Source organism: Octodon degus, unplaced genomic scaffold (assembly GCF_000260255.1).
Source record: "Octodon degus isolate 3935 unplaced genomic scaffold, OctDeg1.0 scaffold00023, whole genome shotgun sequence".
In the NCBI taxonomy this organism is placed as follows: Eukaryota; Metazoa; Chordata; class Mammalia; order Rodentia; family Octodontidae; genus Octodon; species Octodon degus.
This window is the reverse complement of record NW_004524599.1, coordinates 14,784,104-14,803,594: the sequence shown is the minus strand read 5'-3', so window position 1 is coordinate 14,803,594 and position 19,491 is coordinate 14,784,104. Positions and strand designations below refer to the sequence as shown.

At 42.0% G+C, this 19,491-nt stretch overlaps 1 protein-coding gene across 10 annotated transcripts in view; it reads left to right on the top strand.

Moving 5' to 3' along the window:
• Prpf4b (pre-mRNA processing factor 4B) overlaps positions 1-14,860 on the top strand; it is a 34,216-nt gene extending 19,356 nt beyond the window's left edge. The window contains exons 7-17 of one of the 10 annotated variants that reach the window (XR_002820507.1): positions 1,199-1,272; positions 2,338-2,428; positions 2,977-3,124; positions 3,864-4,001; positions 4,338-4,491; positions 7,591-7,705; positions 8,282-8,433; positions 9,562-9,648; positions 10,368-11,111; positions 11,620-11,665; positions 12,171-14,860. Coding sequence is in view for 1 of the 10 variants with exons in the window: in XM_004628387.3 (XP_004628444.2) it covers positions 1,199-1,272; positions 2,338-2,428; positions 2,977-3,124; positions 3,864-4,001; positions 4,338-4,491; positions 7,591-7,705; positions 8,282-8,433; positions 9,562-9,648; positions 10,368-10,571 (1,163 nt within the window). In the remaining 9 variants the exon portion in view is untranslated. Of the gene's footprint in view, positions 1-1,198; positions 1,273-2,337; positions 2,429-2,976; positions 3,125-3,863; positions 4,002-4,337; positions 4,492-7,590; positions 7,706-8,281; positions 8,434-9,561; positions 9,649-10,367 lie in introns of all 10 variants that reach the window. The other 9 variants (XR_002820502.1, XR_002820509.1, XR_002820505.1 and 6 more) reach the window with 9 other exon arrangements.
• Positions 14,861-19,491: the final 4,631 nt, after the last annotated feature.

Sequence of the window (19,491 nt, the reverse complement as noted above, 5' to 3'; positions counted from 1 at the left end):
GGGATTGAACTCGGGCCCTCGTGCTTGCCAGGGAAGCGCTTATTCCACTGAGCCATCTCCCCGGCCCCTATGTGTGTTTTAAATTCTATCTACACGGGCAAAAATATGATGTACACACCTGCATAAGTATGATCTTCCTTACTTGCTTCTAAACATGCCATTCAGAGCCTCTTAACAGTGGCTGTTGAGATTTTGTTCAGTTGGCTGTGTGTGAAATACTAATTTAATAGCTGATGTCATTTCAAGATGCTGTACTTGCCTGGAAGTGGGATTGTTGGATCAGAAGAACAAATGATTATGTGCTTTGCCATACGTTGTCAGTTTCTTCTCTTAAAAAAAAAAGGGGGGGCTATATTATTTTCCATTCCATAAACAGTGACTTCATGTCTACTTATCCAGAACCTTGTTAACAAAACACAGAGTTTGAGATTTTGGCCAGATCATAGTTGAGAAACAGCATCTTACTGTAGTTCGGTTTTTTGTTTTGTTTTGGTTTTTTTTTTTTTTTTGTATTTTAGGGAAGGGTCTACAGGGTATTCAGGGTCTCCCTACTAGATCAGACTCATAGTGATCTGCCTGTTTACAGCCTCCCAAGAGCTGGGATTGCAGGCTTGTTGCACCACGCCCCATCTTAGTTGCTGTCTCAGCGTGCCCTGGTCAGCACTCTTACTGTAGTTTTAACTTGCATTTTCCTTACTGTAATTGAGATTGGCTGTATGTATATGTGCTTAAAGTAATTGTATTTTTTGTTTGGTTTTTTTGCTCATTTTTCTATAGGATTAAACTTAGAGGGAAAGTATATATAGATCTGTGTTGCTCTTTGTTTATAGTGGGATTTTTTTTTCCTTTGGAACTGGGGATTGAACTCAGGCCTTTGCACTTGCCAGGGAAGCACTTATTCTACTGAGCCATCTCCCCGGCCCCCATGTAGTGGGAAATTTAAGGTTGAAATTCAAAATAAGTGTATAAATATGAAGTAATTGTTTAACTATTAGCTTACTCATTTAGACAGTGGCAGAAGTTGATTTTTTAGGTCTTGGTAGAATGCATGTTTTTAGTAAAGTGAGTAGTTTTCTATATAGTAAGTATAATGAAGTGACTCTAAAATGTTCAAGAAGAAAAGAAATGCTTGAATTACTTGACTTGCCATATAATGTACTTGGTGGTTTTTTAAATATTAATAATTACTTCCTTTAAGGTTCATCTCAAAAGAAGCTGTTGGCACCTGACATGTTTACAGAATCTGATGATATGTTTGCTGCATATTTTGATGTAAGTTATTTTATTTTACTTTTTTCCATACCGGGGATCAAACTCCAGACCTTGTGCTTGCCAGGCAAGGCGCTTATGCCACTGAGCCATCTCCCTACCTGATGTAAGTAACTTTAACTGATGAAAAGGAAAAGTATAATATGTAAATAGAGAAAGGATAAAACGCATGTAGTGGATGTTAGCTTGCATTTTTTTTTTTTGTTTTGTGTGTGTGTGTGTGTGTGTGTGTGTGTGGTTGTTAGCATTTGGATGGTCTGGGTCAGGGGTGTCTGAAAACTGCTAGTTTTATCCCTGTCCCCTAAGTCTGAGATTGTCAGAAATCTTGAAACAAGTAATGTAGAGGGCTTGGACGAACTCAGCAATGGTTGGTTGGCACAGCGTAGTTGGCATATCCCAGGAAGGCCTTGAGCTTGGTCTCCAGTACCATTAAAAAAATAGGAACACGCACGTATACATTACAGAACAGTTTTGTCTTTCAGTAGTGCCACTGTGGAGGCCACGCTTTAGCACATAGGCCTTTGGACATTTAATATCCAAGCCTTCATAGTGGGGAGGACCTTATGATGGCGTGGCCTGTGATTTGCAATGTTTTTGCCAAATACTAGGTGTAAATTTTTGGCTTTCTGCGTATGTACAACCAACGTGGCCAGTGAACGTCATTACATTATGTGCGTGTGTGGCCAGAGCACAAATGCCTGTGTGGATGACAGGGCAGGGCAAGAACTGGCGACGAGTGATCAGGGGACACTGAGCTTATTAACTCAACACCAGTCTTGTTTTGTCTCAGTCTGTCTCTTCAGCTAGAGAAAACCAGATCTCATTTGGCATTTTTATTTACATTTATAATACCCTAATCATAGTCATAAGAGCTTTTGGCACCTTAGGATTTTTTCTGAGGTGTTACTGCAATATGTAAAACTTTGGTAATCCTATTTCAGCTGTGTTACATTTTTGGAAGTCATTTCATTTGGATTACAATATTTTGTTGCCCTTTTTTATAACAACGGTAGTTCTTTTAATGTCTGGGTAGTAGGTCAGCAACTCACGTTGCCTCCTTCATTTCAGAGTGCTCGTCTTCGGGCTGCTGGCATTGGAAAAGATTTCAAAGAGAACCCCAACCTCAGAGATAACTGGACTGATGCCGAGGGCTATTACCGTAAGTTCTTGTTTCATACAACGTTGTGTGGTTTGGACGTGTGTGGATGGAGAACTTGAAAAATCATGACAGTCTATTGACTAAGTCTTCAGTTTCAAGACTTAACCAGTGTAGCCCGTCCATCCAAGACAGGAACCTGTTTTGTATTCCAGTAAACTGCCTGGAGGTGCCACAGATTGAGGGGAGGCAGAAACTTAATTACAGCCTACCTCTGTTCTGAGTTACTTTCAGCCCTGAGTTAATCCTCTGGAAGGCAGTGATGCTGCTTGTTCACCTTAGTGGGAACCCAAACATGCCAAGGTACCTGGGTGCCAGTCCTGTGCTGTCTGTCGTGCAGGAAGGACAGCAGTGACATTTGTACTCCATCAGTGTGACAGTCGCTAGCACTTGGTAGGACAGCCTTCCCTGTAGTTACCTGAAAGGGGCATGGCTGTGATTCTCATTCTAGAAAACAAAGTGGAGATGTCATACTTCAGTCAGTGCATAGCTTGCTACTTTCTGATTCTCTTCATCACGAGCAGATTTCTGACTTCCTCTGGCTTTTCTAGGTGTGAACATAGGTGAAGTCTTAGATAAGCGTTACAACGTGTATGGCTACACTGGACAAGGTGTCTTCAGCAACGTTGTGCGGGCGAGAGATAATGCAAGAGCGAACCAAGAGGTGGCCGTGAAGATCATCAGGAACAATGAGCTGATGTAAGATCAGAGGGCAGAAGAGCGAGCCATAGATGGATTATATTTTGAATTCATCTTAGTGCCTAGCATAACTTGGGTGTTCTCCTTGTACTACTTGTTTGTGCCATCTTTTGCCGTATCTTTAGACCAGAAGTGAGAAATGGGGCGATTGTGTGTGTGTGGAGGCCTACAGATAATAAGGACTCATTTATTAACTAATTATGGGAAGTGTTTGTGTCTGATCTCTTTTCACTTTAGTAGGGTAAATAATTGCTGTGCCTGTGTTTTAATACATTGTATATGCCACCTACAGAGCTGGTACTTAAGTCAATTTACTGGCTTTGAAATGCTAAAAAAAGTATTGTAAATTTTTACTGAAGTGTTGTATTTCCTAGGCTTACACTCACAGTGTAACTTACTAACAAATTATAACCAGATGTTCATAATAAAACAACTAAGTGTTAAAACTTAAAAAGACCTACCCACTGCTACATTCTTAAAGGAGCTAGAAGACTGTTTTACAGCGTAGCCTCATTCTTGCTAAAAGACATTTTGCAGTGAGGTATGCCGGATGGATTTCCCTTAGAGCATGCTGGTTATTTTGGAGATTAATCCTATCCATGGAAATATTTGGCTAAGAATAAACTACTGTGGATTTATTCTTCAGTAGGTCCATAGGCTCTGTCAGCCTGGGTCTAGCAGACGCCGCCCTGTGAAATGCTATGTGTTTAGTTTAGATCTAATTTTGCTTTGCTTGCAGGCAAAAGACTGGCCTAAAAGAACTGGAATTCTTGAAGAAGCTCAACGATGCCGACCCTGATGACAAGTTCCACTGCCTGCGACTCTTCAGGCACTTCTACCACAAGCAGCATCTGTGCCTTGTGTTCGAGCCTCTCAGGTACAGTGTCAGAGCCTGCGCCTTGACTGAGAGCGTGGCCGCTCCATGTCTGCCCTCCTTGTGGATAAGGGCTGGGGCAGGTTATCTAGGTGTTGGAGGCTTTTTAGTTGGCTCTTAGTTTTTGTTTTCTAACTTTGCAAAGGTCAAGAGTTAGCTTTCTGATATGCTTCAGCATTGTGGATAAAAGTTGTAGACTTTATTGTAAAGTATATTTTGCACTCTATTTTATGTGTGGATTTTTCTTTTTCTTTTTTTTTTTTTTTTTTTTTTGCCTTTTATAGAACTTCATTTTGCATTTTAACCCTTATTTTGTTTTTTGTTCTTTCTCCCTAAAAGTATGAATTTACGAGAGGTATTAAAAAAATACGGTAAGGATGTTGGGCTTCATATTAAAGCTGTAAGATCTTACAGTCAGCAGCTGTTCCTGGCATTGAAACTCCTTAAAAGGTGCAATATTCTACATGCAGATATCAAGCCGGACAACATCCTGGTAAGTGAAACAGCTAGACCACCTTGTGTACCTGTATCTTTTCTTACTGCTAATGATTATAATGTTTCAGAAATGACATCTCAAGGGGCCAGGGAGATAGCTCAGTAGAATAAGTGCTTGCCTGGCAAGTGCAAGGGACTGAGTTCAATCATCCAGTTCCACAAAAAAAAAAAAAAAGAAAGAAAGAAATGACATCTCAGCAGCATAACTTAATGGGGTCTGGGGAGATGGCTCAGTGGAATAAGCGCTTGTCTGTCAAGAGGAGGGGCCTGAGTTCAATCCCTGGTTCTGCCAAAAACAAAACAAAACAAAACCTCCTAGAAGCATAACTTATGTTAATAACTCTATGAACAATTCCACCAGCTTACTTTTTTAAAAATTGGGCCATGAAACTTAAGAGCAAAATATGAGAAAGAAATGGATTGTTCCCCTTCTATTTTTGATTTTGCTAGATAGATTCAGAGCATGCACAAACTGCAAGAATGCCTTTGTCTAGAAATAATGTGTTTCGTCTGGTATATTTTTAGAAAATGCACCTGTTACTGTAGTGTGTGCATATCTTTGTTTCTGTGTTTTCCGGACTGGTGGAAGTGATTGAGGCAATTGTTCTCTTGTAAGCACATATGTGGAGTTGAGTTTTAAAAGGTGTATAATAGGAAGCTGTGACTGAGGACCCAAACCGTAGGACTCAGCTGTGGTCAGGGAATGTCCCTTGGGAAGTCTTGGCCTGTTCCGCTAGTGACTTCTGGTGTGGTCAGTGTGGAGATGTCCCCTGTCGGTGACATTCTTGAGATGGAGCACATGGCTGTGGCTGATGCACGTGCCCTCCTTCCTGGCCCAGTTTCCCCACCTGCTCTGTGGCACTCACAAGTCAAGTCCTTTAGCAGCCTGGAGAGTGCCTAGCTCCTGTGCCAGGAGCGTGGTCTGCATTTTGCTTATTTATTTGAATGTATGCTTTGTCCTGCAGCTAGTGCTGAGGAGAGGCTTCTGGGGCGGCTGCACACAGCAGGTGTCCTCCCTGGACACTGGACTTTTAACAAGCGGAAGTCCTCAGAGTGTTTTGAATTTATTGCAGTTTAACAACTCAAGATACTTAGTTCACAGTTCTCCCCACCGACCCCCCACCCCCTGTATTTAGGACAGGATCTCACTATGTAGATCAGACTCCTAGTGATTCTCCTGTTTTCAGCCTCCCAAGCACTGGGATTACAGGCACATGCCACCATGCCCAGTCTCAGTAACTGTCTCAGTGTGCCCCAGGGGACTGGGACCAGGACCGGCACTGCATGCTGGGATCAAACCCTGGCTGCTGTGCTCTGCCTAAGCAGGCGCTTTAATCCACTGAGCTATCAGGCCAGCCCTCTTTCTTTTTTAAAAAATGTTTTAAAATAATTATGGTACTTGAAGTCTGAATTTATATCAAGTATAACAGACCTTAGGTTAGAGTTCCTTAGTAGTTACAGGGAAACAGTAGGTGCGTTTTAAGTGAATGTTAAAGTTATGTAGCCAACTTGATAGTTTTATTTATTTTGCAGTACGAGGGATCAAACTTGGCCTAGCTATTTCCCCAGCCCCAACTTGGTGGTTTTAATAACTTCAGATTTTTCTTTCTCTTGTTTAATTGTGAAATGTAGCATCCATATCAAAGCATGTGTTTTAGAAGATAATTATATAGTGTACACGTGTGTAAACCACTGTGGAGGTTAAGAATAAGACCTAAGGCCCGGCCAAGTAGCTCAGCAGATTAAAGCAACTGCAAGCAGGCCACAGGGGCCAGGGGTTCAGTCTCCAGGCTGTTCCAGCCCCACCCCAGGGGCGCGCTGAGATGGTAATTAAGATGGCGTGGTGGTGCGCGCCTGTAATCCTGGCTCTTGGGAGGCTGAACACAGGTGGATCACTATAAGTCTGAGCTACGTAGTGAGACCCTGAAGACCCTTATTAAAAAATGAAGGGGAAAAAAAAAAAGCTGTTGTTTTTAGCACCTCACTTTACCTTGAATTAAGGGTGAACTAGTACAGGCTTCCACATGGGTTTTAGAAACTGAATGTCTTTACTTTTCCTGAGGACGAAAAGCCTAAAACATTAGAGAATATGGAGCTAACACTTGTTAATGAAATTAATTCCACAGCCTGGGCAGCATAGTGACCTGGCAAGACCTTGTCTCGAAATAAAAGGGCTGAGACTTAGTTCAGTGTGAAAATCCTGGGTTCAATACACAATACTACCACACCAAAAACAGAAGCTATTTTTTGTTCTTGTGTGGTTCCATTTTAATATACCTGTTTCCTAATCCTCCAATTAAGGGACTTGTGATTGATGTGGAGGTAAAAGCAGGCATTTCTGTTTTAGTGTTGTCCATGGATATTGTGGAGAGTAGGTAGTACAGTGTGTAGCGCCCCCGGCTCTTGTGTGCCAGGGCTATTTGGAGTGCTGTACTCCTTTGTGTGCTCTTTGACGGGAGGGCAAGCAGGGCTCGGGACTGTGAATCCCTTTTCATTAGCCCCTGAGCCTGCTAACGTGGAGCCATCTCTTACCTGGCCTTTTCTCAACTAATTTCTTTAGCTTTAAGGGATTCAGTATTTTTTTAGACTAGAAATGATTGCTAACTTCAGGATTCTCTCAGCTTCAGATGAAGCATATATTTTTTGCCCCTATAAAGTTATTCCAAGTTTTCTATTTTCATTGCCATTATAATTTTCTGGCATGTGAAAGCTAACAAGTCTGATTCCTTTATTGAACATCTCGTGTTCCTTCAGGGAGGAAATCAGCTTTTTCAGGCCTCTGAAAAAGGATTTCTAAGGGATGCTTTGCTTTGTGAATGAGAAAATTATTTTTTTCTCTCACTATCCCACTTTTTTGACTGTTATTAAGTGTACTTAGTACTATCATTTCCTCACTGAAAAGATTTTCCAGTTGTAAAGTGTTTGAGAGCTCTTAAATTTTCATTATGAGGAAATTGAGTTGTAAAATAGAGAAAGAATTTTAAAATGAGTGATTTGTGTTCTTACTATTAGAATTGATATGACTTAAAAATGATTTTATTTATTTGTGTTTATTATTCGGGGCATGGATTAAGTTTCCTTTAAAAATGTTTTTCAGGTTAATGAATCAAAAACGATTTTAAAGCTCTGTGATTTTGGGTCGGCTTCCCACGTCGCGGATAATGACATAACACCTTACCTTGTCAGTAGATTTTATCGGGCTCCTGAGATCAGTAAGTTTCTCACAGTGCCCTGACCTGGGCCACCCTCTGCAGTGGAAACAGCGGATTTACCGTCTAAGCACTGTTTTCCATCACACTTCAGCAGCCGCTCGAGGCCATTCCTGAGGAAGGGAACCGTAGCAAGTTGATCCTCCTCAGGTGGAATGAAGGTAGTTGTGACAGGAGTCTTGGTCGTATCGAGCAGGAGTAGCAAAGCAGTGTGGAGGTCCTCGGCCTTAAAAGGCTGCTCTGGGTTGTTCAGGGTCTGATCCGATGGTTGTGGATTATATGGGAGCTCTTTTCCTCTGCTGTTGCCTTAGTTGAGGTTGATTAGTTTCTCCACCAAAGGTGAAAATGAAAGAGAAGAAATGCATAGTTTCTTGACCCCCTCCCCTTTCATTCCTGTCCCACACCCTCATTTTTAAGTCTGTTAAGAATTAGTGGGAAAAAACTCGAAACTAAGTGCCCAGTGGAGAAACTCAGGTTGTGGTTGTTGGTCGGCCTTTTAGTCCCCATTAACTGAAATAAGAATGAGTAGTCGGCATGTTGTGCTTGCCTCCTGTGTTAAAGCTCCCATTTTGTTTTCAGTTATAGGCAAAAGCTATGACTACGGTATAGATATGTGGTCTGTAGGCTGTACGTTGTATGAGCTCTATACTGGAAAAATTTTGTTTCCTGGTAAAACCAATAACCACATGTTGAAGCTTGCCATGGATCTCAAAGGAAAGATGCCAAATAAGGTAGGACATCGGCGTGAACGTACGATGGGCTTAGCTTCTTACAGATTGATGAGCTGATACTTAAACGTGTAGCTGTGAAATGAAGTCACTAGAGGGAGAATAGCTACCTTGAGTCCTCAGCTCTTTTCATATTTCCAGTGTTCAGATCAGTGATTCTCATCAGGCAAGAGCTATCAAAAGAGAAAAGAAAGCTCTTTTTTCATTGACCAGGCAGAAGAGTGTATTGGTTGCAGAAGTGTGTACTTTACAGCCTTGTACTAGAAACTACAAATATTTGAGAGACAAGATAAAAAAGCAGATTCTAAAGCAAAGAAGTAATTAGAGGACAGAGAATGAATAGATAAACACTGAATATTGATGACAGCTTATGATTGGAAGCTATTAGGGAAAAGAAGGTGTCAGGAAAATTCACTTTTTAACATCCTCTGAACATGAAAGTCACCCTGGGGCTGGAGACATAGCTCAGTGGTACAAGTGCCCACCTGGCAGTCATGAGGTCCTGGGTTTGAATCCTGATGCCAAAAAAAAAGTCCTCTTGGATCCTCCAGGTATAATAACTGGTTCTGTTTAACATGAACACAAGACTTTAGAAATTTATGAAAATCTTTTAAACACTTTTAGCTTGTTTACTGACCTCATGAAAAATTCACAGGTTTTTCTCATAGATCAGATACCATTATGGTTTTTAGATATCTGAATTGTTACATTAGGCTTTTAGGGTAATTTACATAGAAATTAGCTGTGTCAATACTTTAATGAAGTCTGACATATACTAAGGCTGTTGGAACATAATTTGTAAAATATTTTCCTAACTACCAAGAGGAAAGGGCTGAGTTCTAATATTTTTCCTTAAAAAAACTGCTTTTCAAGGGTTCCTTTAATCCCTACTTTTGTATAGTGAAAGCACAACTTGATATAATTAGCCTGGGTTACTACTAGAGGAATGTAATGTCATATTCCTGAGGAGTTCCTGGCCAAGCATTTAGAGTGGCTTGTCCACAGATGTTCATCCATTTCAGTGAACCAGGGAATGTGGGCCTTGCTGTGTATAAATTGTTAGCTGGCCAGACTGTTTCGTAATACTTGAAAACTCCAGAGTTTGTTTCTGTTTGTTTTCTTTTTTTGTAGATGATTCGGAAAGGTGTATTTAAAGATCAGCATTTTGATCAAAATCTCAACTTCATGTACATAGAAGTTGATAAAGTAACAGAGAGGGTAAGTCTGTTTCCAGTGTACTGTGTTAAATGGTTATCTTGTTGATGAATTGTGTGCTTGGAGCTATTAATTTTTTTTTTTTTTAAACAAAGTATGTAATACCCTTTTCTACTATTCTACAGTTCAAAATATATCAAATTAGGAAGAAGATGAGCTTCTAAATGTCTGTTTTGTGCTAGGGCACATTTAAGCCTCCGCTGCTCCCCTGGACCCTGTTCTCGATCTGGCTTCCTGTTGTGCTTCGGCACTGCTGCCCGGCGCTCGTCCCGCAGCCAGAGCCGAGTGTGCATTTCGCTGGCTCCAGACCCCTCGCTGGCTTCCTGTTGCCTGTAGAGCAGTGCTTGAGCTCCTCGAAGCCAAGTGCTGTCTGTGTGAACGCTGCCTTCTGAAGCAGTGTCCCTTCTTAGCACATGCATCCCTGGCTTTGCCCAGGTACCGAGCAGCACCTCGAGGTGCCCGCCTGTGCCTGTGTCTTGCCCATCAGAACAGGGGCAGGGAAGTAGCCGAGGCCGTAGAGGCGTGCCGTTTCTTTGCTGATGTGGAGCATTAGCATGTAATTGTTCCTTGAAAAAATGTAGAGGATAGAAACATGTAAAAGTTTTTGTTATTAATAAACATATTCTTTGTGTTTTAATATTTTGGGTACACAGAAAAGAGGTTGATAAGTTATATGTGTTTAGTAGCTTATTTAGAGATGTACATTATAAAATTATTTTTAGGAGAAAGTTACTGTCATGAGCACCATTAATCCAACTAAGGACCTGTTGGCTGACTTGATTGGGTGCCAGCGACTTCCTGAAGACCAACGTAAAAAAGTACACCAGCTGAAGGACTTGTTGGACCAGATCCTAATGTTGGACCCAGCTAAACGAATTAGCATCAACCAGGCCCTACAGCATGCATTCATCCAGGAAAAAATTTAAACAAGATGAAGAAACTGCAAGGGTTTGAGTAATTAAATACAAAGACTGAAGAAATTTCACAGCAGTTTATTATTAATGTATATAAACTTATAAATATTTCTCCAGCAAATTTGAGGAAGCATGATATATTTGAATTAACACCAAGGGTGATATTTCTTTTAGAAATGTTAGTTAATCTGTTTTGTGTCTTATGTGAAGTTTCACTGTAGAATTGTTTTAATTGCCAAGACTGCACAAAATTACAGTGCTAATGTATATGGTTGCAGTTCACATAAAAGACAAAAGCATCTGTTATAAAATGAGTAGTAATACTGGGTGGATGATCCATTTTTAGCAGACTTGGCTTCATTTTGGTCTTCGAATGAAATGGCCAGCATAAATGCTGTTTATATTCACGTTTTCCTAGGTGTGTGTGTGCAGGCCACGGCAGCATGCCCTGGGTGTAGTCAGTGCCGAAGGGGGTCTGTTTCTTCTTGAGCCTGCCTGCAGGGATGTCTCCTCTTTTAAAGCAGGTTGTGTACAACAGTCAGTACACTGAAGGTAAGCTACCATCAACATCACTGGTGTTTTAAGCTGTTATTTTATTGGAATAATTGACAAATGAGGGATCTTAGCTTTGTGGCAGAATTCCCTGCATGTGTGATAGCTGATCTTGTTTTATTTTTTGACATTGCGACTGTGGCGTAGTTACAATTTCTGTTCTGTTCATCGCATTTAAAATTTGAAGAGTATGCGCTTGATGGATAGAGCGCCTTCAGTGTACTGTTTCTTATTAACTTTCCTTTTTTTAAATCAACTTGCTATAGACTTTATATACATTTTGTTAACTATAGTTCCTAGTGACATAGAAACAATGCAGTTTTCATTTACTGATTACAAATGCTGAGGCCTGATTCTGAAAGTCCTCATATTTAAAGATTAGATAGACAACATAATGAAATTTTTAACTATTTGTATGTCATTTTGAAAGTGTACTGCTTTATGGTAACAATGTTTTTCATTTGTTCATTGTTTTCATTATTTGTGATCATGTTGTCTTTCAATACAGGCATAAACCTTCCACTCTTGAACAAAGCAGCTGCTTTTTAAAAGCGGTAATTGCTTCTTTACCTTTTATTTCTTTTGTAAATGAAGCTTTTCTTTAAGAATGTGACCTTAAAGTGTTGTCTATGGCATAAAACAGTTGACACTCACTTATTGTAAAGTGAAGATGGTTCTGCTGCATGTGAAGTGGGCCATGCAGACTTGTGTATGTTCTCAGTATGCATCGCTAGATAATAAAGTCTTTTGTGAACAAGGCATTTGTAGCCATTTTTAAAAGTTTTTGTCTTCAGTACTGGTAAGTCAGGTAAACCATAGTTAAAACCTTTCTTTTTTTCCCCAAAGTTTTTATTGATAGTATTGTTTAAGATGTAAGCCTAGCTAGACATTGATCATTTTATTAGTAATTAGGGTGCTAATTATTTCATCCAGAAAAACCCTACGATTATTGTCAGCTTTCAGTGTAGTCAGATTATTCCTATAGGTTGTAGGATCTAATTCAGGATTTAACTAATGTTTCTGCTATTTTCTCACTTTTCCTTTTGATGGTGCGGAAAGAGAAAAAGGAAAACGGGGCACAGGCCATTCGACGCCTTCTCCAAGGGGTCTGATTTGCTGAGACACCAGCTTCACCTTCTTAACAAGGTTATTTCTGACAGCATGTGTAGATAAACATTTAGCAACAGTTTAAAACAAAATCATGTCAATCAACTTGGTTTTGCAACAAAGGAATTCCTATTTTTAACATGGTAGAAGAGAATTTCCAAAAGTGTATGTAATCCTTTCTGTTTGGGGTTAATGTTTGTTCCCCTGAGAAAGAATCCAATTTAAGGGGCTTATATAATACTTTTAAATTGTAAATGGGATTTTCTTATTCACCCAGGCACCTAATTACACCAAGCATGCACCTTTTGGTGCATTCAAGAATGGAAAATCAGAATAGCAGCACTCTCCTGGTGGGCTTTGCGCCATTTAAAGGCTTGACATGAACTGCACAGCCAGGAAGGTGATAGATGGCCTAATAAGCCAGCCTCAACCCACACCCCGTCTCTTCATGGTTTAGACTTAAATGAGTAAAGGTGATTTGTTCTCATCTGCAGGTAGAGTGAAGCCTTTTAAATAAGGCATCACATGTGCAGCTTCCAGCTTACTGATACGGAGTGATTTCCCACCATTACCTGGTGACAGTCTGCTGCATAGTCAAGTGTTTAGTAGTTATTTTCACTGAAAAAAGTTAATGTTTTGATGCTTCTGGTGATTTTCATGTCTTCATTTTATATAAATATTTAATAAGTAAACTTTTCACTAGAAACAGTTCACCTTATACCTTCAAGATTATTACTTATTCTTTAAAAAACAAAGTTGCTTGTTACTTGTTCTTTGTGTTTTAGGTGCAGCTCAGTGGAAGATGATGACAACCAGAAGACATGAGCTAAGGTTTCTGTCCTATAAAAGATTAAAAAGAAGAATTTTTAGTTTTTGTCTTAATTTTTTAGTTTTCAGCATTATGATTTGGGTTTCATTAGTGTTTGGTATTTAGAATAGTAGTGCTGATTGTGGTGTTCATCTGTAAGCGCTTGTTTTATCACGCCACTTGACTCTCCTTCCTGTCTCCTGTAACATAAACGTAGTGGTTGAGTGGTAGAAAGAGAGTCCTGGGGGGTAAGACCCCACGTGCCACGTGGTTGTCAGAATGGGATCCCAAGGAGCATACAAAGCACACGAGCTGCCAGCGTAACACGCGCCACAGTACTCTTGAGCTGCAGGCAGATGCAAAAGAGTAGAAGCAGCACTTGAAGAAGACTGTCCAACTGCTGTCATTTCTGTTCTCTAATTTCAACAAGTGCTCTGGTCGTGGTCTAAAAACAGACAAAATACTCAGAGCTGTTGTCAGTTTTTCTTAAGGAAAACGAGAAAGGTGATATTGTAGTTCTTGTATTGCCAAATTGAGCTTTCTTAAATTTGTCTATTTACATGGGACTCTACAAACTCATGTATACACACACACACACACACACACACACACACACACACACAATTTTATTTGAACTTATAATTTGGCTGAGACAGAATTTGGAACTCAAAGATCTGTTCCACTGAGGTCATGTAGTGATGGTCCTGCTGCCCAGACCTGCATGCATGTTTTTATAGTAACTTGAGTTTCTAAATACAGTTAACTGCCATGAACTTTGGGCTTTCAGACACTCTATGGCAAAAATTATGTCAAGTGATTTATCAGACCTGAGGGTTTATAAAAGCCTTTAGCATAACTGTCACGGATGTCTTTGTTCTTTCTGGAACTGGGGGAGGAACTGTCTTAATGTCATACATGAGACTAGTTGAGGAGAGGCAGCTCTCACGGGTCTTCAGAAACGGGGGGATTTTAAGGTTTTCAGCAGGGAGGTGTGTTATAAATGAGCCCCTGTATTATCCCCCCACCCCCTAAGGTCATTCCTACCTGTATACACTTCTTCATTCTCCAACAGCTTTCTCATTTTACTCTCTCTATTTTATGTTTTTATCTTACTATTGAAGTTGATGCTTTTTTCTAACAAAAATACTCAGGACATTCTTATAGTACAAAGTATGTAGTATTTTATGCTATGTGATAGGTGCAGAGAAATTGAATGTGTTGGTTTGGCTCCAGATTTGCACTCCTCCCACGCTGCGTACCTGTACTTTTTCCATAGAAGTCTATGTAGGTTGAAATAAAATCTCAGAACTGAAACAATCCCGTGTTGAATCAAATTTCAATTTAGGCCAATAAGCAGTGAGAGAATGTCCTGTATGCAGTAGCCGTAGGAAGCAGCTGCGTGGTCAGACCTGCAGTTTCCTTGCGTCAGTAGAGCAGCAGTGCCATGTGCGCCGCACATGCACGGCCTGGCAGAGCCTGCTTCCGGCACATAGTGTGAATTTTTACTCTCTATGGAGTGTCTTACCGAGATGTTTATGGCACATTCATTGTGTTTTTACATATTAATGATGTACACTATATGGGCTTTAAAATGTTTTCCAGTTGTCTTGCTGTGTCGCTGTGGCACCCTTAACTTTTCTTCTCCTTCTGCATGTAGGGTAAGGGCCCGTTCTGAAGAGCCTTTCCATTTAGTGATCAAGACGCAGAAGCTGCTCTGAAAGTGCTCCATGTGTACCCACTTGTTCATGTTACCATTCCGAATTGTATCTTGCATTTCAGCAGCACATGTTCCCAGTTGGCTTTTCGGGAAACAATAAAATATACCTCTTGATACCATCTTGTCTGCTGAGTCTTTTAAGTTATAGACCCTAGTTTTTGCCTAGTGATGCTCAGTTGCTTCACTAACGGTAGATGCACTCCTGCACCAATAGCATTCTGGGCTGAAGGGGACTGTCTGCTAAGAGTCCTGTCACTTACCAGAGGCCCTGATGTGCCTGTGCTCTTCAGCCACAGGGAAAGGTGCAGAGCGACTTGCCAGGCTGCTGCAGGCTGCCCTGTCATAGAACCACAGCTTGGAAACAGCTGTGGAGCACAGCTTTCCTCACAGGCAGGAAGCTGCCCAAGCGCCGAGTGCACAGCCGAGCCGTGAGAGCTGCCTCTCCTCAGCTAGTCTAATGTATGACGTTAGGACAGTTCTCCCCCAGTTCCAGAAAGAACAAGGACATCCGTGACAGTTAAGCTAAAGGCTTTTATAAACCCTTTGCGTTCCTCTGGTTCTGGCAGTGGAGATGCCAGGGACCTGCTGCTCACTGTCAGGCACACTGGGCTTTCTGGCCTCCATCTGCCTGCTGTTTCTTAGGAAATGCTTCAGCATTTTCTCTTTTTTTTTTTTTGGAACTGGGGATTGAACTCAGGCCCTTGTGCTTGCCAGGGAAGCGCTTATTTCACTGAGCCATCTCCCCGGCCCCTTCAGCATTTAAAAACAACAAACTCGTGGACAGAGAAGTGTAGCCCTGGGGGCAGGAGGGACTGGCTGTGCTGAGGCCCCTGCCCCAGCCAGTGCTGGCTACTGCCAGGTTCCATGGGGGGCTGCTTGGTCATACTGGCTTTCTAAGAAGAGGATCAAGTGGCAGCGGCCATGAGTGGCCTTGTAGCTGGGCTGCTGGGCCGGTAGCTCTGTGCTCATCACCTTCCTGTGACATGTGGAGCCCTTGCCTCCAGCCCAGCTCAGGAGCGTGCAGGTGCCTGCTGAAGGGGAGTGCTGAGCACCTGGACGCCATCCACGTGCCCCCCAGGTGGGAAAGTTGGTTCAACGTGAGCTAAGGATTCTGAATAATGGACAGCTGACCATGGAGCTTCATAAGCAGTCCCACTCGCCTTGGACAGGGTTGCCAGATGTTTCCTTCAAAGGTAACTAGAGGTTGGCTTCAACTTGGTTGAGTAGCCACAAGTCTACAGGTCCCCAGTGGTGCGCCTTTCCTCCGGTCCTTGGGGCCAATGAGGAGGCTGTACCTCCAGTTCCCACAAATGAGCATTTTTTTTTTTTCTCATTGTGGGAGCTCGGATACAGAAGTTTCAGCAATTTACACTAATCTTTAAAGCTATTAATGCCTTTGCCTAGTAGTTGAAAAATGGCAGTGCTCTGGTTGTTTTTAACATACTTAATGCAATTTGGACCATGAGTGAAAAACATCTGGTGGGGCTTAAGTACTCAGTACCTTCATGTTTCGGTCTACCCGTATGCTAAATGAAGTAACGTGGTGATATCCAATAAAAATGTTTACGAATATTTCCAGCTGTTTCCTGTATACTTCCACCTTATGACCTAGCAGGTAAATTCGTGTTCAGAATTGTCCAGAGATGAAGTCCAGAATCAGTCTGCACTTCGTCAGGGCCCAGAGCCAGCCCGTAGTGCAGGCCCTGGAAAGTACCCGCTGGGAGTCCTAGTTCCCCCGCTGACAGTCAGTGCAGCTGCAGGGTCGCTCCACACGCCTGTCCTTATTTCCTGTTGCATTTCTTGAGGATTGCTGTAGGTCAGGTCCATTTCACCAGCAGCTACCTAATTGTGATGATGTGAGATGAAAGAATTCCATCCACTTTACAAATGAGAAGGGAAGCAGTTCAAGAAATGGTGAGTGAGCTGGTAAGGGAAGAGCTGGGTTCACATTCAGACTGGTTGTGGGTGGCCAGTAATCCCAGCGATGACATGGCCCATTTGCCAGTCCTGACCTGGCAGGGTAAGGTGTGAACACATCCCATCTGGTCATGAAATTAGTATGACCCAAAAGTTGAGGGCATAAAATGTATGTAAAGAAGGTAAGTGATACAAAGGGCTGGTCAAAACAAGATGCAGGACATTTTCTGTAAAAACTAATGGAAATGAAAGAGTTGGCAGAAGCCAAAACCTGTCACTGTGTTGCAACTATGCTGCAAGACACATTTGCAGCGTAGCTCTGAAAGCGCCATTACACCATCCTGGCTATGAGGCTCATTACCTTAAGAAAGACTGGCCAATTCATTTTCTGCTGTGTTGCTAGGGTTGCAGAAAATTCTTTTGAAGTCAACCTGAAAGGCTGAATATGCTCCCTGTGACATAAGCTTTACTCTTGGTAAAAAAAAAAAAGCCAGCTACATTTGCTGTCTGGCATTAATTTCAGTTGCCCATTAATGCACCTTACCAATCCTGAACTCAAGATACTCGTCTCATTTTGGAGGAGGATGCATGAAGACCTAGTAACACCGTCTTGGGTTGGCAGAGTGGGGAGAGGCTTTGCTACTGTGGGGCATTGTCAGCTAATTGTGTGATTGGAACTCACCAGTCACCCTCGTAAAACCAAAGCGTACCACCCCAAAATAGCCAAACCTTTAACAGCCTAGGTTGTATGGTAATAACAATAAGCTTGTCTTCTGGATGGTTAACAACGTAAGTTTGCAGACCAAAATTAGAGAAAAAGGAGGGCCACAAGGAAAGCCAACGTTTGGGCCTTAGCCTTCCAAGGTCAATTAAGACTCAGGACATATGAGGACTTGTACTATAACGTTATGTAACTCAGTAGTGTCCCAAACTTTCTGATCAAGGAGATTATGGGGCCAAAGAGGAAAGTGATCGATGATATAGAGTGTGCCTAAGGAGAGTCACATGGAGAGAAAACATTCTCTCAGGCTTTCACAGAGAGCACATTGGCCAAGCAGTGGCCATGACTCATCCACATGGCTGACACTGACAAAACGTTCTACAATCTGAGGTACAGGGTCTCAGGATAAATCCTGCGTGGATTTCACTGACCTTTGCAGACCCAAAAGCTACAGCTCTCGTTGCATAGGTCCTGCTTTACCTTGGTCTTAGCCATCCAGCAGAAAAGTATAAAAACGAAGTATAAGAAGTAAAGCCATGGTGTCATGTTGAGCTGTGGGGGACTCAGGTCAACAATTTCTGACATTGCTAGTGAAATGGAAGTCCCAATACTATTATGGACTACTGGACTCTTTTAGAATATTTTGCTGAGTTAACACACCTATAATATTCAAATAACAGAACTTAGCAAAAAAAAGGGGATACAGATGAATGTCCATTTTGTATCTGTGTATTCAAAATGGTTAGGACAGATATATAGTTACATTCTCTTAATGAATAGAGGGATTTGTTCTAATGGTGTTTGTAAATAGGATATCATGTCCGCATCTTGTACAGCAATTAACCACTAGGAAGAAGGTATGCAGTCTGTTAATTATTGAAACTGTCCTACTGATTTGGTTTGAAACTGTCTCATTGCTATTTGTTTCTCAATAAAATTATGGGGAAAAAAATGGGAAAAAAAAAAAAAGCGCCAAACCTGCAGTTGGTTATTCTGCGGTTGCAAGGTGTGAGCTGTGAGCACCTGCAGTGGAGTCACTTGCTTGCTTACATTTCTTGCTCCCAGGTGTCCTATTCAGCAAGCCTGACAGAAGCCAGGACCCTCGCTTTTGTTTCCCAAGGCTTGCCAGTCCTGCAGTCTGGGTTTCCCTGGGCCAGAGCTCAGGCAGCAGTGTAGTGCCTGGGGCAAACCGCAGGAGCAAGACTGGCTGCTGCGCTGAGCTCATTGCAGGTTCTGCCTCAGCGTTTTAAACCGGTGCTCTGAATGGGCACAGGTTCTTTCACCCCTTTTGTCGTTTGGCTCCAGAGGAAACTGATGGCCAGCCAGATAGCTCAGCAGATTAAAGCGCCTGCTTAGGCAGAGGCAGGGACCAGAGTTCCATCCCAGGCGTGCTGTGCCGGCCCCGCCCCGGGGCACGATGAGCTGGCCATTGAGACTGAGTGCGGTGGTGCGCCTGTAATCCCCACATTTGGGAGGCTGTAAACAGAAGAAGCACTACGAGTCTGATCTGTGTAGTGAGACCCTGTAGGCCCTGCACTAAGCACATTTACAAAAAGGCACTGATGGTAGTTTCATTGTATATGATAAAAGGGCCTGAGAAACACAAAGGGCTTCAGAGAATCTAGAGGCTCTCATGTATTCTTTAGGAAAACAGCAACTTCTTTAAATTTTTAAGCGACTAGAAAATGTCCAGAGGTGAGAAGGGGCAGGTGTGCAGAGAGGGAGAAGGGAAGGTGTCTGAGGTGAAGAACTGAAAGAGACCGCAGGCCAGAATGACAGGCTCACTTGGCTACAAATACAATGTGATGTAATTGAGCACACAAGGCTACAGCAGCAACCAGTTACCGTTTATTGATAGTGGAAATACACTGAGAAAAAAAAAACAATCTTCTGAATATTTTGCTTTACTAAGTAAAACGCCTCTTTACAGCAGAAGTGCAAAGGTTGTAAGCTATGTCAGCACAGAAGCCCTGTGCAGACGCTGCAGCAGTGATTCGAGTCAGCCAAGCGATTGTGTGGTTTCTGTTTTTTAATGCCTGTATCTCAGAATAAAGCACATTTAGCAAGGTGCCTTAGAATAGATTTGCTCACAATGCAAGGCAGGAAAGAG